Source organism: Anabrus simplex, chromosome 1 (assembly GCF_040414725.1).
Source record: "Anabrus simplex isolate iqAnaSimp1 chromosome 1, ASM4041472v1, whole genome shotgun sequence".
In the NCBI taxonomy this organism is placed as follows: Eukaryota; Metazoa; Arthropoda; class Insecta; order Orthoptera; family Tettigoniidae; genus Anabrus; species Anabrus simplex.
The window spans coordinates 54839129-54855814 of NC_090265.1; the positions used below are offsets into that span (position 1 = coordinate 54839129).

The window sequence follows — 16686 nt, forward strand, 5'->3', positions numbered from 1 at the left end:
ATTGGACTGCTGCGTTTACCATTCGTCTGTTGTCTTTGCTGTCTCGCGACTGTGTGTGTGCTTGCTTTCCTCTCCTAGCCACCCCCTGACGTCATTGTTCCTGTATGTTCCACGGCTGGCTTGCCGGCCTATATAAACTTGTGATACAATTCCTTTAGGTTTGCCAATTGCCACCTTTTCAATACAATACAATAAAAAATACAATTTTATTGGTTTGCCAATTGCCACCTTTTCAATACAATACAATAAAAAATACAATTTTATTGTATTGAAAAGGTGGCAATTGGCAAACCTAAAGGAATTGTATCACAAGTAGATCTTCAATACGGACAAGGAAAATGAAGTTTATAACCTGCAACTATATAAACTTGCCGTTTCACCTCAATCTTTGATCAAGTATGTGTTATTACGCTAATGTGAGAAGTGGGAGTTTTACATTGTCCGCAGCTGGTCCGTGCTGATTTACTCAACCTGTGGAAACTGTCTGTCTCACTGGGTGAGCGGACTCATGTTTTTATTTTACTTGTTCATGTTGGTATTCTTGTAGCTCCACGAGACTTTGTTACGTATATTGAGCTTTTAATAATTTCGGCCCCTCTTGGACACTGTTTACATTATGGAGCTCATCTTTCATTTCTGTGAACATTAACAACTGTGATTGGGGAGTTATCCTTGGCGGACCAGTAAGCGAGCTAAAACTTCACATCGTGTGTTGTAATGAACTTAACCTTCAGCGGGGTTTTGCAGCCTAATCCTTGCCTGTACTCTTCATGTCCTTACCTGTGGTTTGTTTTCTTTTTTCTCTTCATCCATTTTCCCTACCTCTCCTCCTACCGGTATATGCCCTCGTTACTTCATATTCTTCTTTTATGAGAAAATTAAAATACACTAGAAAAGATTTGTAATGGTCTGCAAAACTTCATAGGTGTTCTTACTATTTAAAGGTCTTAAAATTGTTGCCAACTTGTTCTTCTACTGTGATGAAATTCGTTACCGGGGGATAAATATTGTCAAGTACTAATGTGGTACTTTCTACGCATTGCTATCCCAATCTTTATTGTATATATCATTCTACTAGTAGTGTTTCTTTTTTAAGTATATTCGAGGTGCCACCCTGTTACGATGTTGGTACTATTGTAACTATTCATATCAAGTTATCTGTCTGTAATTCTCTCAAAGCATTAGCTCGTATGTCTTATTATCTTAACTTATTCATCTAAGATGCTCATCGTGTCCAGTGCCTGACTAATACCAAAGATTTGTGAAATATATTGTTACTTATCATGTTTATAAGCCTTCTTAGATGTTGTTACAATATATGTCATGATTCTTAAAACCTGATACCTTTGGGTTATTTATTTTGTTTGTGTCTCCCTTTCATTCCTATGTTCCTACTACGGAATACCTCTCGGGGAGGGCCTTGATTTGTGTTCTGCGCGACTAACTGCGCACTGCCTCGTGCACGCTTCCAGTTTACTCTGCATGGCCTGACACGTAAACTTTGTGCTCTGTTATATGATTGAGGGAGACTCTCCTCTCCTTTCTTTGAAAAATCGTGTTTTAGAATTGATCTATGCTAAAAACATAAAACATAACCATAAAACATAACACTCCCACATCAAGCCGTAAAGAAAGAAAAGTGTGGGACGACCAAGTGGAGAATAGTAGATAGGAAACTTAAAAGGGTCCACCTTTTCAATACAAATAAATGTTATAGTTTATTTACAAAATATATTTACACTTGGAACTAGTTTCGACGCTGTTTGGCGTCATCTTCAGCCAAAATGTGGGAAATAGGCTAGCATGTAGACATTTATATTACAAGGTGTTACATTAGTGTGATTAAATGAGAGAATATGAAGACGCGAAGTACAATGTCAGTTTCAAAGTGGTCATGAAGGGTGAGTCAAAATTGTATAAACATGAGATAACATAATCACTTAAACAATAAAACATATAAACATATAAACTGTAACAAAACCATGCGGAAGTATTCATGTTCTCTCATTTGTAATATAAATGTCTACATGCTAGCCTATTTCCCACATTTTGGCTGAAGATGACGCCAAACAGCGTCGAAACTAGTTCCAAGTGTAAATATATGTTGTAAATAAACTTTAACATTTATTTGTATTGAAAAGGTGGACCCTTTTAAGTTTCCTATCTTCCATTCTCAGTTCAATACGGACAAAAATGAAATTCTTAGATTTAAATGGAGAATAGTATTCGATGCCTCAGCTCATCAAGCCAATGCACCCTCTCTGAATGACATGCTTGAAATGGGACCTAATCTCTTGCCAGAGACCCTAGCCATTCTCCTGCATTTCAGACTTCCGACGTGCAGTCATCGCTTATATACAACAGGCATTCCTTCAGCTAGTCCTCGATGAGAAAGACAGAGACCTTACCAGATTTCCGTGGTACAGAGTGACTCAGGAGGAAGGAGGACACTATCAATCAGTCACTACTCATCTGCATTTAGGGCAGTTGCCCAGGTGGCAGATTCCTTACCTGTTGTTTTCCTAGCATTTTTTTAAATGATTGCAAAGAAATGGGAAATTTATTGAACATTTCCCTTGGTAAGTTATTCCAATCCCTCACTCCCCGTCCTATAAAATAATATTTTCCCCAATTTGTCCTCTTGAATTCCAACTTTATCTTCATATTGTGATCTCTCCTACTTTTAAAGACACCATCCAAACTTATTTGTCTACTGATGTCCTCCCATGCCATCTCTCCACTGACAGCTGGGAACATACCACCTAGTCGAGCAGCTCGTCTCCTTTCTCCCAAGTCTTCCCAGCCCAAACTTTGCAACATTTTTATAATGCTACTCTTTTGTCGTAAATCACCCAGAACAAATCGGGCTGCTTTTCTTTGCATTTTTTCCAGTTCCTGAATCAAGTAATCCTGGTAAGGGTCCCATACACTGGAACCATACTCTAGTTGGGGTCTCGCCAGAGACAAATATGCTCTCTCCTTTACATCCTTACTACAACTCCTAAATACACATATAACCATGTGCAGAGATCTGTACCTGTTATTTACAATTCCATTTATGTGATTACCCCAATGAAGATCTTTCCTTATATTAATACCTAGGTATTTAGTGATCCCCAAAGGGAACTTTCACCCCATCAACGCAGTAATTAAAACTGAGAGGACTTTTCCTATTTGTGAAACTCACAACCTGACTTTTATCCCCGTTTATCAACATACCATTGCCTAGTGTCCATCTCACAACATTATCGAGGTCATTTTGCAGTTGCTCACAATCTTGTAACTTATTTATTCCTCTGTAGAGAATAATATCATCTGTGTAAAGCCTTATCTCTGATTCAACTTCTCTACACATATCACAGTACAAATGACATTGTTACATACCGTTTCACTCGGCTTCCTTGTGGCCTAACGTGCAGCCCATTCCTACTCTCTGCGACTATCAGGGAACATGCCGACAAACACGACTAGCATTTCCAAACACTGCATCATTGATCAACAGCAACACCTTCATGGACGATATCCTTATTGGAATGAGTGATGACTTCAAAGTGATCCTGATTTACTATGAACTCGCTGCCTTGATGATCATTAGCCTTCCCCTCACCAAATGGGCTACTTATTCGGTTGAGCTGCAGGACATCTGGAAGGCAGAAGGAAAAAACAGTATAATACAGACCCAAGTTTTAGGCATGAACTGGTGCACTTCAAGCGATTATTTTTTCGATAAATATGGATGAAATCCTGCACAAAATTTTAGATGGACCAACGACCAAAAGACAGATTTTGAAGATCACGAGCAGCTTTTATGACCTACTTGGCTTGTTAATGCCAGTATCACTCATCGGGAAGTGAATATTTCAGGCTACCTTGTGTCGAGGTGTTCACTGGAATGAACTGTTACCTTCCGATCTTGCTTCTCAGTGGCAAATATGGATATCAACTCTCTCTCCTCTCTCACAAGTACACATACCTCGTTGGGTTTATATCTCAAGAGAGGTAGATACCCGGATCCACGTTTTCTATTAAGCTTCTCAGCGAGCTTGCAGGGCAGCCCTGTACCTTCGCACAGCTAATGAGGGTGCTGTATCAAGTTCATTTAGCCTGTAGTAAATCAAGACTAGCTCCAGTGAAGAAAGCAACCCTACCACGCCTTGAACTCCTAGCAGTGTTAGTAGGAGCAAGACTTCTACGATATTATTACTGCAAAGCAACTGATTGTGACGTGTCTCAAGCCATCTTATTGACAGATTCTACTGTGACCTTGGGTTGGGTACGTGGTAATCAAAATCAATGGAAGACCTTCGTCTGTAACCGTATAACGGAGATCCAATGTTATATAACGCCATTACAATGGTGACACTGCCCAGGATCTGACAACACTGCAGATCACCTATCTCTTGGAGTTTCTGCAGATCAGATACAGTCCCTAAACATATAGTGGCATGGGTCATCTTGGAGCAAAGGCAAATTCTTACTGGCCTCGAAATCTACTGTTAGCTTCATCACTTCCAGAGACGAAGAGCGCTGCCCAACAGGTCCTCCACGTGGATTTTCCATTGCCCATAATTAACTGCACAAAGTTCAGTTCTTAGGTATGCCTTTTGCGGGTCACTGCTTGGGTATTTTGCCTGGCACGTGTCTTTTGTCACAAAGACCATGAAACTGGAGAACTCACTGCTAAAGAACTTAATACCACACCTAGCTACTGAATAAAGGCCACCCAAATCAATTGCTTTCCTGCTGAACTGAGAACACTACAAACCAACGCCTCTCTTCTAGGAGTGTCCAAACTACGTTGCTAAAATCCCTTTCTGGAAAATGGAATCCTGAGGCTTGGTGGACAACTAGAAAATGCTGAACTAACCCACGAACAGCGTCAGCCCATAATTCTTGATGGCGATTACCACTTTACGCAATTGCTGATTAGGGACACGCACATACGCCTTCATCATCGGGGAGTGCGAATAGTTCTGTCAGAACTCCGTACGAAGTTCTGGATACTACGAGCACGCTGCGCCATTAAGAAAATCCTACACCGCTGCCTACCTTGCAAAATGGCCCAAGGCATCGCTGGACAAGCAATTGAGGCACAACTTTCACCGAAGCGAGTCATTCCACAGAAAGCAGTTGCGGTAACAGGTATTGATTTTGCCGGACCATTATACGTAAAGGAAGTGCACACCGCACAAAAATGCTACATTGTCTTTTTCACCTGTGCAACGACAACAGCACTTCATTTAGAATTATGCTGAGATCTCAGCCCCGACAAGTTTTATACAGGCACTACAGAGGTTTGTGGCAAGACGTGGCATTCCGCACACTATCTACTCTGACAATGCCCAGACGTTTCATTGTGCAAACAGAGAACTGTCAGATCTATGGACAACAATCTCGCATGCAAAAACTCACCAGTATCTATCACAGCATAGCATTGTATGGAAGTTTATTACACCACGCACAGCTTGGTGGGGAGGCTGGTGGGAAAGGATGATTGGCTCCACCAAGCGATGTCTGAGGAAGACTCTGGGACGATCCTCAGTAGATCAAAACAGTTTGCAGATGGTACTGACATCTATAGAAGCCGTGCTGAACTCCAGACCACTGACCAAGGATGACGACGTAGATGTTCTTACTCCAACACATTTCCTCGTCAGCGGAAAACTCGCTGCACTACCCTCTGGACCTGAACCCCAGGCAAACTCTCCCATTAAAGAATTCAGGCTCTAGCAGCAACTGGTGGATCATTTTTGGAAATGATGGAATAAAGAGTACCTGCTGCAACTGCAAAACTTCCAAGTACTACACCCAAGAGGAACACGCCCCGTCATCAGAGTAGGAGACATCGTCCTTTTTGCAGAAAGATCACCGACCATGTCATGTGGAATAAGGCCCGTGTTGTGGAGTTACGTCATGGCCGAGATGGACACACCCAGACAGTTGTGCTCTCCACGATGTATGGCGCTCACATTGTCAGGCCTCTTCAGCTGGTCATACCTCTGGAGGTTGACCAGGGTGGGGAGGATGTTGGGGATTCAATATGAACAGATAGACACTACTTTCAACAGTGATATATCTTTGTAGATCCTGCTCTCTGGGCGGAAGCCATCTTGTAAATAATGTAGTTGAATAAAACAGTGTGAAACGTAAGGTATACGGTAACTTATTCCCCATCTATTCACAACAGCCAGTGTCCCTGTTGAAATTGTTAGGATTTCTACGTATTTCCACAGCTTCCCCTATAATCTTAGACCTGTAGCGTCTAATGTGGGTAATAGCTCGAGCATCTTGGAACACGACATCATGACCAGAGTAAGCTATTGCTAATTTGTCTGGCTGGTTGAGAGAAATATTTCATTCGTGTTCCTTGATACGAATACTAACGGACCGGCATGTTAGACCAATGTGTACCATACTGCAAGTACAGGGAATTTTGTATACCCCAGGATGTAAAAGTGGGGACAATTTGTCCTTGGTTTTACCCAGACTGTGAACAATTTTAGTGACTGAGCCAAACACGGTTTTTATATTGTGTTTATGGAGGACGTTGACAGTTCGATCTGTGGTGTTGTGGATGTAAGGCAGGTAGGCCTTTCCCTTCACTTCTATGAGCTTTGCTTGATCATTTCTCTGCGATGCAGGGCTCTATGAATCTGCAAATCGCTGTAGCCATTACCCTTAACTGTAACTTTTCGTGTGTCCATCTCCACCTGGATATTTGATGGCTCACAAATTTGTCTCGCTCTCTTGCTGAGTGTCGTTTTTAGTGAGCCTTGTTTTTGTGCTGGATGGTGGTGAGAATCTGCATGAAGATAGCGATTTGTGTGGGTAGGCTAATGATAGTCGGTATGTCCTAAGGAGCCGTCCGGTTTTTTTCTTACTAGAACATCCAAGAAAGGAAGGCATCCATCCGACTTCATCTCCGTAGTGAATTGAATTGAAGGATGTTGCTGATTTAGGTGGTTTAGAAACAGATGAAGTTTCTCAGGACCTTTTGCCCAGACCACAAATGTATCAACATACCTCTACCAGATCATAGGTTTGACGGGTGCCAAAGCAACAGCCTCCTCCTCAAAATGCTCCATAAAGAAATTAGCCACTGTGGGTGAAAGTTGAATTCCCATAACCCCTCCGTCCGCCTGTTCATAAAAATTCCCACCCCACAAGAAATAGCTGGAAGTCATGCAGCGGTAAAACAGCTTAGTAATGTCGTCAGGGAACACATGTTCAATGAGAGACATGACCAAGTCAATTGGCACTTTAGTGAATAAGGATTCCACATTGAAAATCACCAAAAGTGCATTAGGTTGAAGGGTTATGGTTAACAGCTTGTTGACAAAATACAGTGTATCCCTGACGTTTGATTCAGTTCATCTTATGTGAGGCTGAAGCAATTTGCTTAGGTATTTAGCCAGAAGAAATGTAGGAGAACCTATCACACTAACAATAGATCTGAGGGGAACATCTTTTTTATGGATCTTAGGCGGTCCGTATAATCTAGGTGGCACTGCGTCCCCCGGGGACAGATGTTTAGCCTCCTCTTTTGGAATTGAAGATTGCCTTAAGAACTTCACGGTGGTGTTGGACGCACGAGTGGTAGGATCACGTGATCTTAGTCTGTAAAAAGGCTCTGACAATATAGCAGAGATCTTATTCTTAGACTCGTCATTGCCCATAACCACCGTCGCATTACCCATATCAGCTGAGAGAATGTTCAGTTCAGAATCATCTCTAAGTTCCTTCAGAGCCCTCCTCTTGTCTTTTGTAAATTGGGCGCAGGTACAACAATGGACCTTATGAGTCTCACACATTTCTTTCTTTTACTCCTCAGCCTCATCTGTAGATAGTTTGTGGATAGCTGCCTCAGCGGAAGTAATTAATAGAGGGAGCAACAGCGAAATTAAGATCCCTAGCTAGATCGGCCGTTTGGTTCTCGTCCAAGGATTTCTTAGAAAGGTTGACATCAGTTTTACTAGCATCCGGGTTTGTGCGAGAGACCGCCTGTTTGAGCTAGTCGGAGTAACTTGGGTTTCTTTCTGAATGACACCTGGTTGGATTTGCGTTCAGCCTGTACAGCAGTATTGCGATCAAAAGACAACCACAATTCCTGTGAGAGTACTGGTTAACAGCAGGTGTAAACAAAACTACTCTCAGGAGATTGAGTCCAGTTCCTTATAAGTTTAATGTACTTTCTTGATCACACAAGCCTTACTAGTACGTTGATATATTCTCCTGGCCTTTGAACTATTTGACGTATGCATCAGCTTCACACAATTGGGGAGGACGGCAGCTCATCCCTATGGATGTTGTTGATGAACTAGCTGTAGCAGACGGTGCAACACATTCTTCCAATTCTGTAACCAGTGCTCAAGCTGTGTCATGTGAATTATTGTTACCCCGGTCAACAGTTCACAAGATTTTGCAGTGCATTTTACACTGGTATCCCTACATACTTCATCCTACTGTATTCAGAAATTGAAACACCAAGATGTTGCACAATGCCGTGACTTTGCCCTTCAGTTTCTGGCGCACGTGGAAGTGTACAACATGCGGCCAGGGAATATTCTGTGGGCTGACAAGGCACATTTTACTCTGGAGGGTGCAGTGAATCGCACAGAACTGTCGCATAGGTTTGACTCCTCCAAACGTTGTGGAGGAACAACCATTGCATTCAGCCTACGTGACCGACTGATTTGGTTTTACAAGGTCCTTCATTCTCGGTCAGTTGTTCTTTGAGGAGATGACCCCTTGTGGGCCTGTTAGGTGTACAGGAACATTTGCACGTTATAGGGACTTTCTTGTACAACATGTGATTGCAGCTTTACAGGAACGAAACTGTGAACACACAGTTATTTTCATGCAAGATGGTGCAACACCACAGATCGCTCGTCAGATGAAAGAATTGCTTTGAGAAACCTCCAGTAATGACTCCATTATCTCTAGGCATTTTCCATATACGTGGCCTTCAAGGTCCCCTGACCTAAATTCATGTGACTTCTGGTTGTGGCGATGTTTGAAGGATCGTGTATCAGGGCATGTTTGGTTTCTGCCTGATCTGAAGGCTAGGATATGACGACATGTCACTCTGATTTCACCCGATATGCTGCATGCAACTGTCGATCATGCTGTGGTACAGATGCAGCATGTTGTCGAGTTCAGAGGCCATATTGAACAGTGTTTATAACCATAAATGCTAGTAAACCTCCCAGAACCACCGTTATGATATGTTCGATCTTCCCTGCCTTTTTTTCTTTTCTGTGACTCCTACCATTGCCTACAGTGCCATATTTTTGCCTGGTGGCAAAACTTGGAACCAATAATATTTGTGGCAAAATTTGCGAGCGCATTGCTTAGTTAGCATATCTACAAAATTTCATACACCTGCGATCATTACAGCCCGTGCTGTACCGCGCTGAATACCATAACTTTAATTGTGGACACCGCGTGTGTACTATATGTATATGTTCAGTTGGCCTTGATGGCATTTATTGTTTCCTGTATTGGATACATTTGTTTACATGATTATCATTTCAGAATTGAAGCTGGTAATCCTGAAGCAAGTTGAACAGAAACCAGAAATCCTTATGGATTTCAGTGTGATAAGTGTGGAGGTGGAATTAATTCAGCAGACATTCGATATGACTATGACTGCTCGATTAGGAGGCATCGTGATGGTATTCCACGATGAATCAAAGGACGTAAGACTGTTGGACACTCCTATGGCTGCTGGTGGAGAAGAATACATGTTTGTGGTCAAGTTTATCAGTGTAAGTATAACTCATGTCTCATTTATTTATTTGGATTACAAATCTAATTTTTTTTTTAAATCTGCGACTATATTTTAAACTTTTATCACCAGTACATGTATCTGTCTTGTGGGAAATTCATCTCCTGGTTTATTTAAGTAATTATTGACGCACTTTAAGCAGAACAAGTTGCTATTTATCATGACTAGGGGACCCGTGCGAGAAACCTCACATGTTCATCAAGTATGTGGTGGAGTAGACCTCTGGTGAACTACAAGGGGGGATCAAATACAAATGGTATTTTACTTTTTGTTGGAATTCATTTATTGAAAAACATAAGGCAATTAAAATTTATTGTTCCACATAGTTTTCTGCGTTGGAAATGCATTCATCCCAGCATATGGGCAGCTTTTTGATGCCTTCATCGTAAAATGAACAGGGTGGTGTCACCAGCCAGTTGTGCACAAAGTCTTCCACACTCTTGTCATCTTCAAATCGTTGCCCTCCTAGAGTTTTTTTAAGCAGTCCGAACAAATTGAAATCGAAGGCGATATGTTCGGGCTGTAAGGAGGATGATCAAGTGTAGTCCAGTGCATTTCCTTGGAGACAGAGCTGCAGTATGGAGCCTCGCATTGTCGGCAATATGCAACCCTCGCCTTGTTCAACAGCTCGCAGTAGTAAGCAGCATTGATTGGGCGTGGCTCATGCCAGTCTATCATCATCAATAATGTCTTTAACCATGTGAATGTTTTCGTCTGTAATGCTGGTCCGAGGGCAGCGATCGTGTTGCTGATTTTCCACACGTTCTCATGCTTCCTTGAACTTTTTATGCCAAGCAAACACACGCGTCCTTGACAATGTTTGATCAGCGAACTGTGCAGTCAATCTCTGGCAAATTTCTGCTGCTGTAACTCCTTTGCGAGCAAGAAATAAGGAAATTTTATGATTATGTGTTGAGCAGTGGAGGAGTGCACCTCTTGCTCAGACATCATGATCGTTACTAACTAAACAGCAGGAACTATCTAACAGCACGCTCTCCCCACTCCTAACAATCCCGCCTAAGCATAGCAGAAGTGTGGGGCTAGTCCTACCAACTATTGATGTTCAGGAACAAAAATCTTGTTTATATTTGATCGACCTTTGTACTGAAAAACTAAGGAATACACAAATCAGTACAATATTAGACAGTCTTACTTACCACCTAATGTAATCTTTGATATTTTAACATTTATGGTATGCACTTGAACGGAAGCAATTGCAAGTGCATTATTATACTGACGAATGTTCCGAAAGTAATTTTTGGTTTTACTATCATTCTTCACTTAACTGATAATTACAGCATATTATGAGGACATAAAACAGGCGTCCCTGCAGCCAAACTGTGAAGTGGACCGCAATGATGGTGCATATTTCCCTACAGCAACAGTATTTGCAAATTGCACATTTCATACAATTTTTGAAATTCATTTTTTAACTTGATGAGTGCTACGCCCGCCTGTAGACAGGCTGATGCGGCCGGTCCACCAGTGCTACGCCCGTCTATAGACGGTGCGTGAGAATTTTAATTTTTTTGAGTTTCCCGGTTGACTTTCGGTGCGAATTTGATCTCTGATATGTTCTGCCATCTGTTGGGCATTATGTAGAAGTAACTGATCAGAGATTATAGCTTCGGGAAGTAACTTGCAGAGCTTTTTGTAGACGTCTGCAGAGTTCATCTGTGATGTAAACAAACATGGCGTAACAACAATTTAGTTGCTCTTGCAGCGATGTTATTTCGGATCACAGAATCTTTCAGTTATTAACCACAGCGGAAAGGGATGCTGGAGATTATCATTTTTAAGGAATTGTTAAGCGAATTTGAAAGTGAGAGTGATAGTGCCAAAAAATATTGTATGTGAAAGAGAAACAGTCTCTCCTTCTAAACGAAAGAAGAAAAACACGGTGAGTACAAAAGCTATTTTATCGCTAATTTTGTGGCGGATGGATTACTTTTCTTCACCAGAGTTTCAGGTAATTGTGACAGGCTCTGAGGGCCAAGTAGTGTTTGATGACAACCCGAAAATCATTGATTTTTTTTAGAAACTTTTGGCCAGTGGAGCTGGTGCAGATAGTTGAACAAATCGGCATCACAAACAACCAGTAGAAATCATTTAACTATCACCACATTCCAAGTTTGGAAAGTATTTTAAAATATCAACTTATATACTTCTAAGAAGTTACATGTATTAGTTGCCTACAGATTTTAGGAAATATTATTTTGGGCTCCTTACTTTGTATAAAGATAATGCACGCATAGGCACATAAGTGTAATTTTGTTTTCTCTCAAAATAATATTGAACTTAAGTGTAGGATTTTCCATTTGCATTCATATTTATAACAACCAACATTTATAAACATTTTAAGCTAATCACCCCACTGATAAGTTAAAAATTAAGGCTTCTACAAAAAAAAAATTACCTACGAATGAAAAAACTCGGCACTGAGGTGCCAAACAGTCAACTGGTAACTCAGCACTTAAAAGGTTAAAGAAATTATCAATATTTATGAAATGAGAGTGCAATTCGTCACTGCTAATGTCTATTCTCTTTTGTCTTGAATGCTCATTTGTCACGATTGGTTACTTGTGAGTGCCACAATAGGGCACAATAGGATCTATACTACTGAAATAATGTATATGAAAGTCTTTTGATACATTTATTCCCCGACACGTCGTCTCGCTCATTTTTCCTCTTTCTTTATCTCTCCCATTCTCTAACTCTTGTAGTCTCTTATGTACGTTCTCCTTTTCCCCAGGTGTGTCGCCTTTAAATTAATCTTTGGAGTCTCATGTATATTTAATTTGATAAGCATTCTCCGGTAGTCGAAATTGAGCTGAACATATTTCAGTGAGTAGCTCCTCATTTTAAAGCATAAAATCTAAAGGTCCTCAGAGAAAGTCCTGTATACAAGATACCAGTTTTTCCTACCTTATTTTCTTAATTTCTTCAATTTGTTCCAAGGTCTTCTAGTTGTACGGCTAGGTACAGTGTGGCAGCTAGTGTAATTCCACGGCCGTACGCTACATATCATGTACAGAATTGCCTTCTCTATTTAAAATTTAGTATAAAAATCAGCATACTGTCATATCTGCTAGGGGATGTCCCTGTAGATGTGGCTGGTCTTGCCGAGACTCGTCTGAAAGAAGACTATCCCAGATTGTTTCATGGGCAACAGTTAGTTTGCGAAGACTGACTGCACTTTCATCCAGGTACTTTGGACCCATGATTTTCTTTTGCAGTATCTGGTGTAAAAGCTATTGGTTGTTATATACTTTGATTTATTCACAAAGATGCACACAAAATGCTGTCAGATGTGTTGTACTCTATTTTATTCACAAATTATATTTACACCTTGATGTAGCCACAAAGATGCACACAAAATGCTATCACTCGCATACACGGATTTTATTTGCAATTATTTACAGGTTTTACATTAACCACACAAATCACATTGCTATTTTTAAAAATTGCCTATCACAAAGGATATAGAGATTGCAAACTTGAAACAGTTGACTGCTGACTGCTACTAGCATGTCGGTGTAAAGAAGAGTTCACAAGTACAACTCCTGTTAAACCATAACTCCACTATCAAGACTGCTTCCTTATATATGTCGCCTGGCTGGGCTTCTAGAAGTATGTCACAACATATCATCTAGAAAATTCTAGAGTGCTTAATACATAGTTACAATTGGAAGGAAGGTTCTATATAGTTCTTGTCTTACCTAGTGTTATTCTGGATATTACAATGTGTTGCATAATACTGTAGTGGATTGGACATCATATATACAAGTACAATGAAACCTCGCTTCTCCGTTTTTGGAGGGACCACGGAAAAAAAAAGTACAACACGGAAAACTGAAAATCCGGGAATGAACGAACCATCAACTATTTGGCTAAACATCACAAAAATGAAATATGTATACTTATAATCTTACAAACACCCCCAAACCAAACCATACTACAGCCCCATGGCCTTCTGCCTACCAAGCGACCGCTGCTCTGTCCGAAGGCCTGCAGATTATGAGGTGACGCGTGGTCAGTGTGACGAATTCTCTCAGCCATTATTCCTGGCTCTCTAGATCTGGGTCGCCATTCTCACCATTAAATAGCTCCTCAATTAAAGGATTCGTAGAACCAAGTGAACCTGGAAACCAGCCCTCATATCCAGGTAAAAATGCCTGACCTGGCCGGGAATCGAACGCAAGCCCTTCGGGTGCAAGGCACACAAGTTCGACTGCGGGACAGGCTTCAAACATTAATTACCGGTACGCGACTTAATAATCTCGAAATTTCACATTCACTTTTACCGGGTAAACTTCGTCAGATTCTTCTGAAAACTTCTTTCAGTTCAGCAACTTTGATCAGCCAAACTCTTCGAAAAATCTAACACCCATAACGCCAAGCCAAACAACAATCGACCACAAGTAGCTTTTAATTCTCCAATCTAATAAAATAAAATGCACTAGATACAAAAGCGCCCAACATGATGGCGAAATTCCTTTTTTTTAAATCTTCCATTGCAATTTAGTCACCGGTATACTGTTCGTAGTCATTTTATGGAAATCGTGTACCCGGTACCGCATAAACTAGGCCTACGTTCACTTTTAAAGGTTATGTTGAGCTCGAGAATGTGGTTTTGAATGTAAGATCGATCCGTAAGTTCTCGAATGCATTATATTCAGTTCTGCCCATCACTAATCACAATCAAATTGGAAAGAGAAAAAGTATCATTAACACTTCCGAAAATACGGTTATTCGAGACCTTGACTCAGCTGGAAAGCGCACTCGCTGCATAAGTCGGTATGACTGCAAAATGATACGACGTTTTTAAATGTAACGTGTGCAAAAAAACAAACAGACTGCAGTTTTTATAACATTTTAGCACAAAAACATGAAATTTCCAGTCTTTTATTAGGACCAAAACAGTAATAGGCAATCCCAAAACGTCCCATGATTTTATGTACAGTATGTAGGCCTAAGTTTCTGGTCTTGATACTGTAACATAATCGTATGCAATAATATTAAAATACTAAATTTGTGTTGCCAGTACTTAGGAAGGAGCAGTTTCGATTCTTGCCTGAAAGCCTAGTGAATATACAGTGCCCTGAGGAAAGGGACGAAAACCTATTCAACTCGAAAAATTAAAAAAATGAACATGTAACCCTGGACATAACATAGACGTTTTGCTAGTACGAACATTTGACGAAACTTGTTCCATCTTCAAGTAGAGCTGCCAATATGCGTTCTGTCTCCTTCCAGTTGTTGTGGACACACTCTGCTTTATTTTTTCCGACTATTCTCTAAACAGTTAAAATTGAAATAATAAATAAACAATACCACCCGAATGCCATGTTAAGATGGTCCCTTATGCAAGTTCACCGCCGATCGCTGTTCCAGTACGGTACAGAGGCTACTTCCTCAAATTACCACAATGACGGGACGTTAACATCAAGATCCGTAAGTATGACATAGCCGTCCTTTCGTGAGATACAGTTTCTTGAAAAATGCGTGATCGAGGATTTAACGTTGATGGGACTGAAATTTCTGGACGGTTGATCAGGGAAATAGTTTCTTTGATGAACGCATAATGTGGGATTTTTACAACGTGATTTAAATAGAATGCTCGCGGGACCACATAATTTGAACGAATAATACGGGAAAACATAGGTTCTCGGTACGTATGATCGAGGTTCTACTGTAATAATAAATTATATACCATTAATAACAGGTTCTTACATTAACGAAACTCATCTATATACAGCACATGTTTCATGACATAACCTCAAAGCAGCGTGATATTATTGTCCGTACGTGTAACTTAAGTACGTAAAAAAAAAACCTTAAGTACGGAAAAAAATATAATAATAAATGGATGTAAACACTTCATAGCCATACCTCACATGTTATAATAACAATAACAACAACAATAACAACACTCTATATTGGCATTGTTTACCCATGGGTTAAAGAATATTGTTTTCAGGTTTTATCAGTTTATCACACTTGCGTCAAAATCCGTCCTATAACTTCAAACAATTCCCACAGTTTACCACACTTCTAGACATTGCCTTGGTTGTAGATTGTATCTTCTTTCTTCCTCGACGTTGCTAGATGTGCTCTCCTCCTTTTGACCGGATCGTGCCATGTCGGGGATCAGGTTAGCCTCGCTGCCAGCCTCTTCCGTCAATCCGTTCCCCTCACGATGACTAGATTGTGCTGTGTCAGTAAGTAGCCTCTCCTCCAGGTGAACCCGTGGTAGTACCAGGCTTACTCTGTATGTACAGTGGTTGGGTGACTCGCTGCAACTCCAATGCATGGACCTTGACAGGAGGGTTGGTCTTTAGTAAGTAGACCCCATGACCCAGCTGCTTATCCACCCTGACGGGACCAACCCACTTAGGGACGAGACCTGTGTGAAACCCTCCAATCTTATTACTGACTGGGTGGTTACGTCGCAGTACTTGTTGGCCTGGTACGAAGATCTGGATCTCTTCGACATCTTGAGCCTTGGCCTGGGTAAGGGATCTCTTTTCGACCACTCTGTCACAGCTGCATCATCTTGACGAGAGGTGGGTGATGGACGAAACTCCCAATCCCCAGTGCTGTATAGCTGCCGACCAAGAAACGGCTCCGCCGGGGAATAGACAGTAACACGGTTAATGCATCTGCATCTGACGGTCCCACAGTCGATGTTCTTTGTCTATTACAGTAGGTGGACCTGTAACATCCTTTTCAGCTCTTGGTTCTGTTGTTCTGTTGGATTGGCCCTTGGGTTGTAGATAGGTGTGATCCAGTGCTCCATGCCCCATTCTGCCATTATTTGCTGCCACTTCCTTGATGTGAACTGACTCCCATTGTCTGACAGAATGCACCGTGGATAACCGTAGCGGCTGAATACCTCA

The 16686-nt window shown here is 41.1% G+C and overlaps 1 protein-coding gene across 1 annotated transcript in view; it reads left to right on the forward strand.

Annotated features, from left to right (window-relative positions):
- LOC136884060 (intermembrane lipid transfer protein Vps13) overlaps positions 1-16686 on the forward strand; it is an 816621-nt gene that overhangs the window by 213466 nt on the left and 586469 nt on the right. Inside the window, exon 17 of the mRNA XM_067156088.2 lies at positions 9535-9767. Within this exon, the coding sequence (XP_067012189.2) occupies positions 9535-9767 (233 nt within the window). The remainder of the gene's footprint in view (positions 1-9534; positions 9768-16686) is intronic.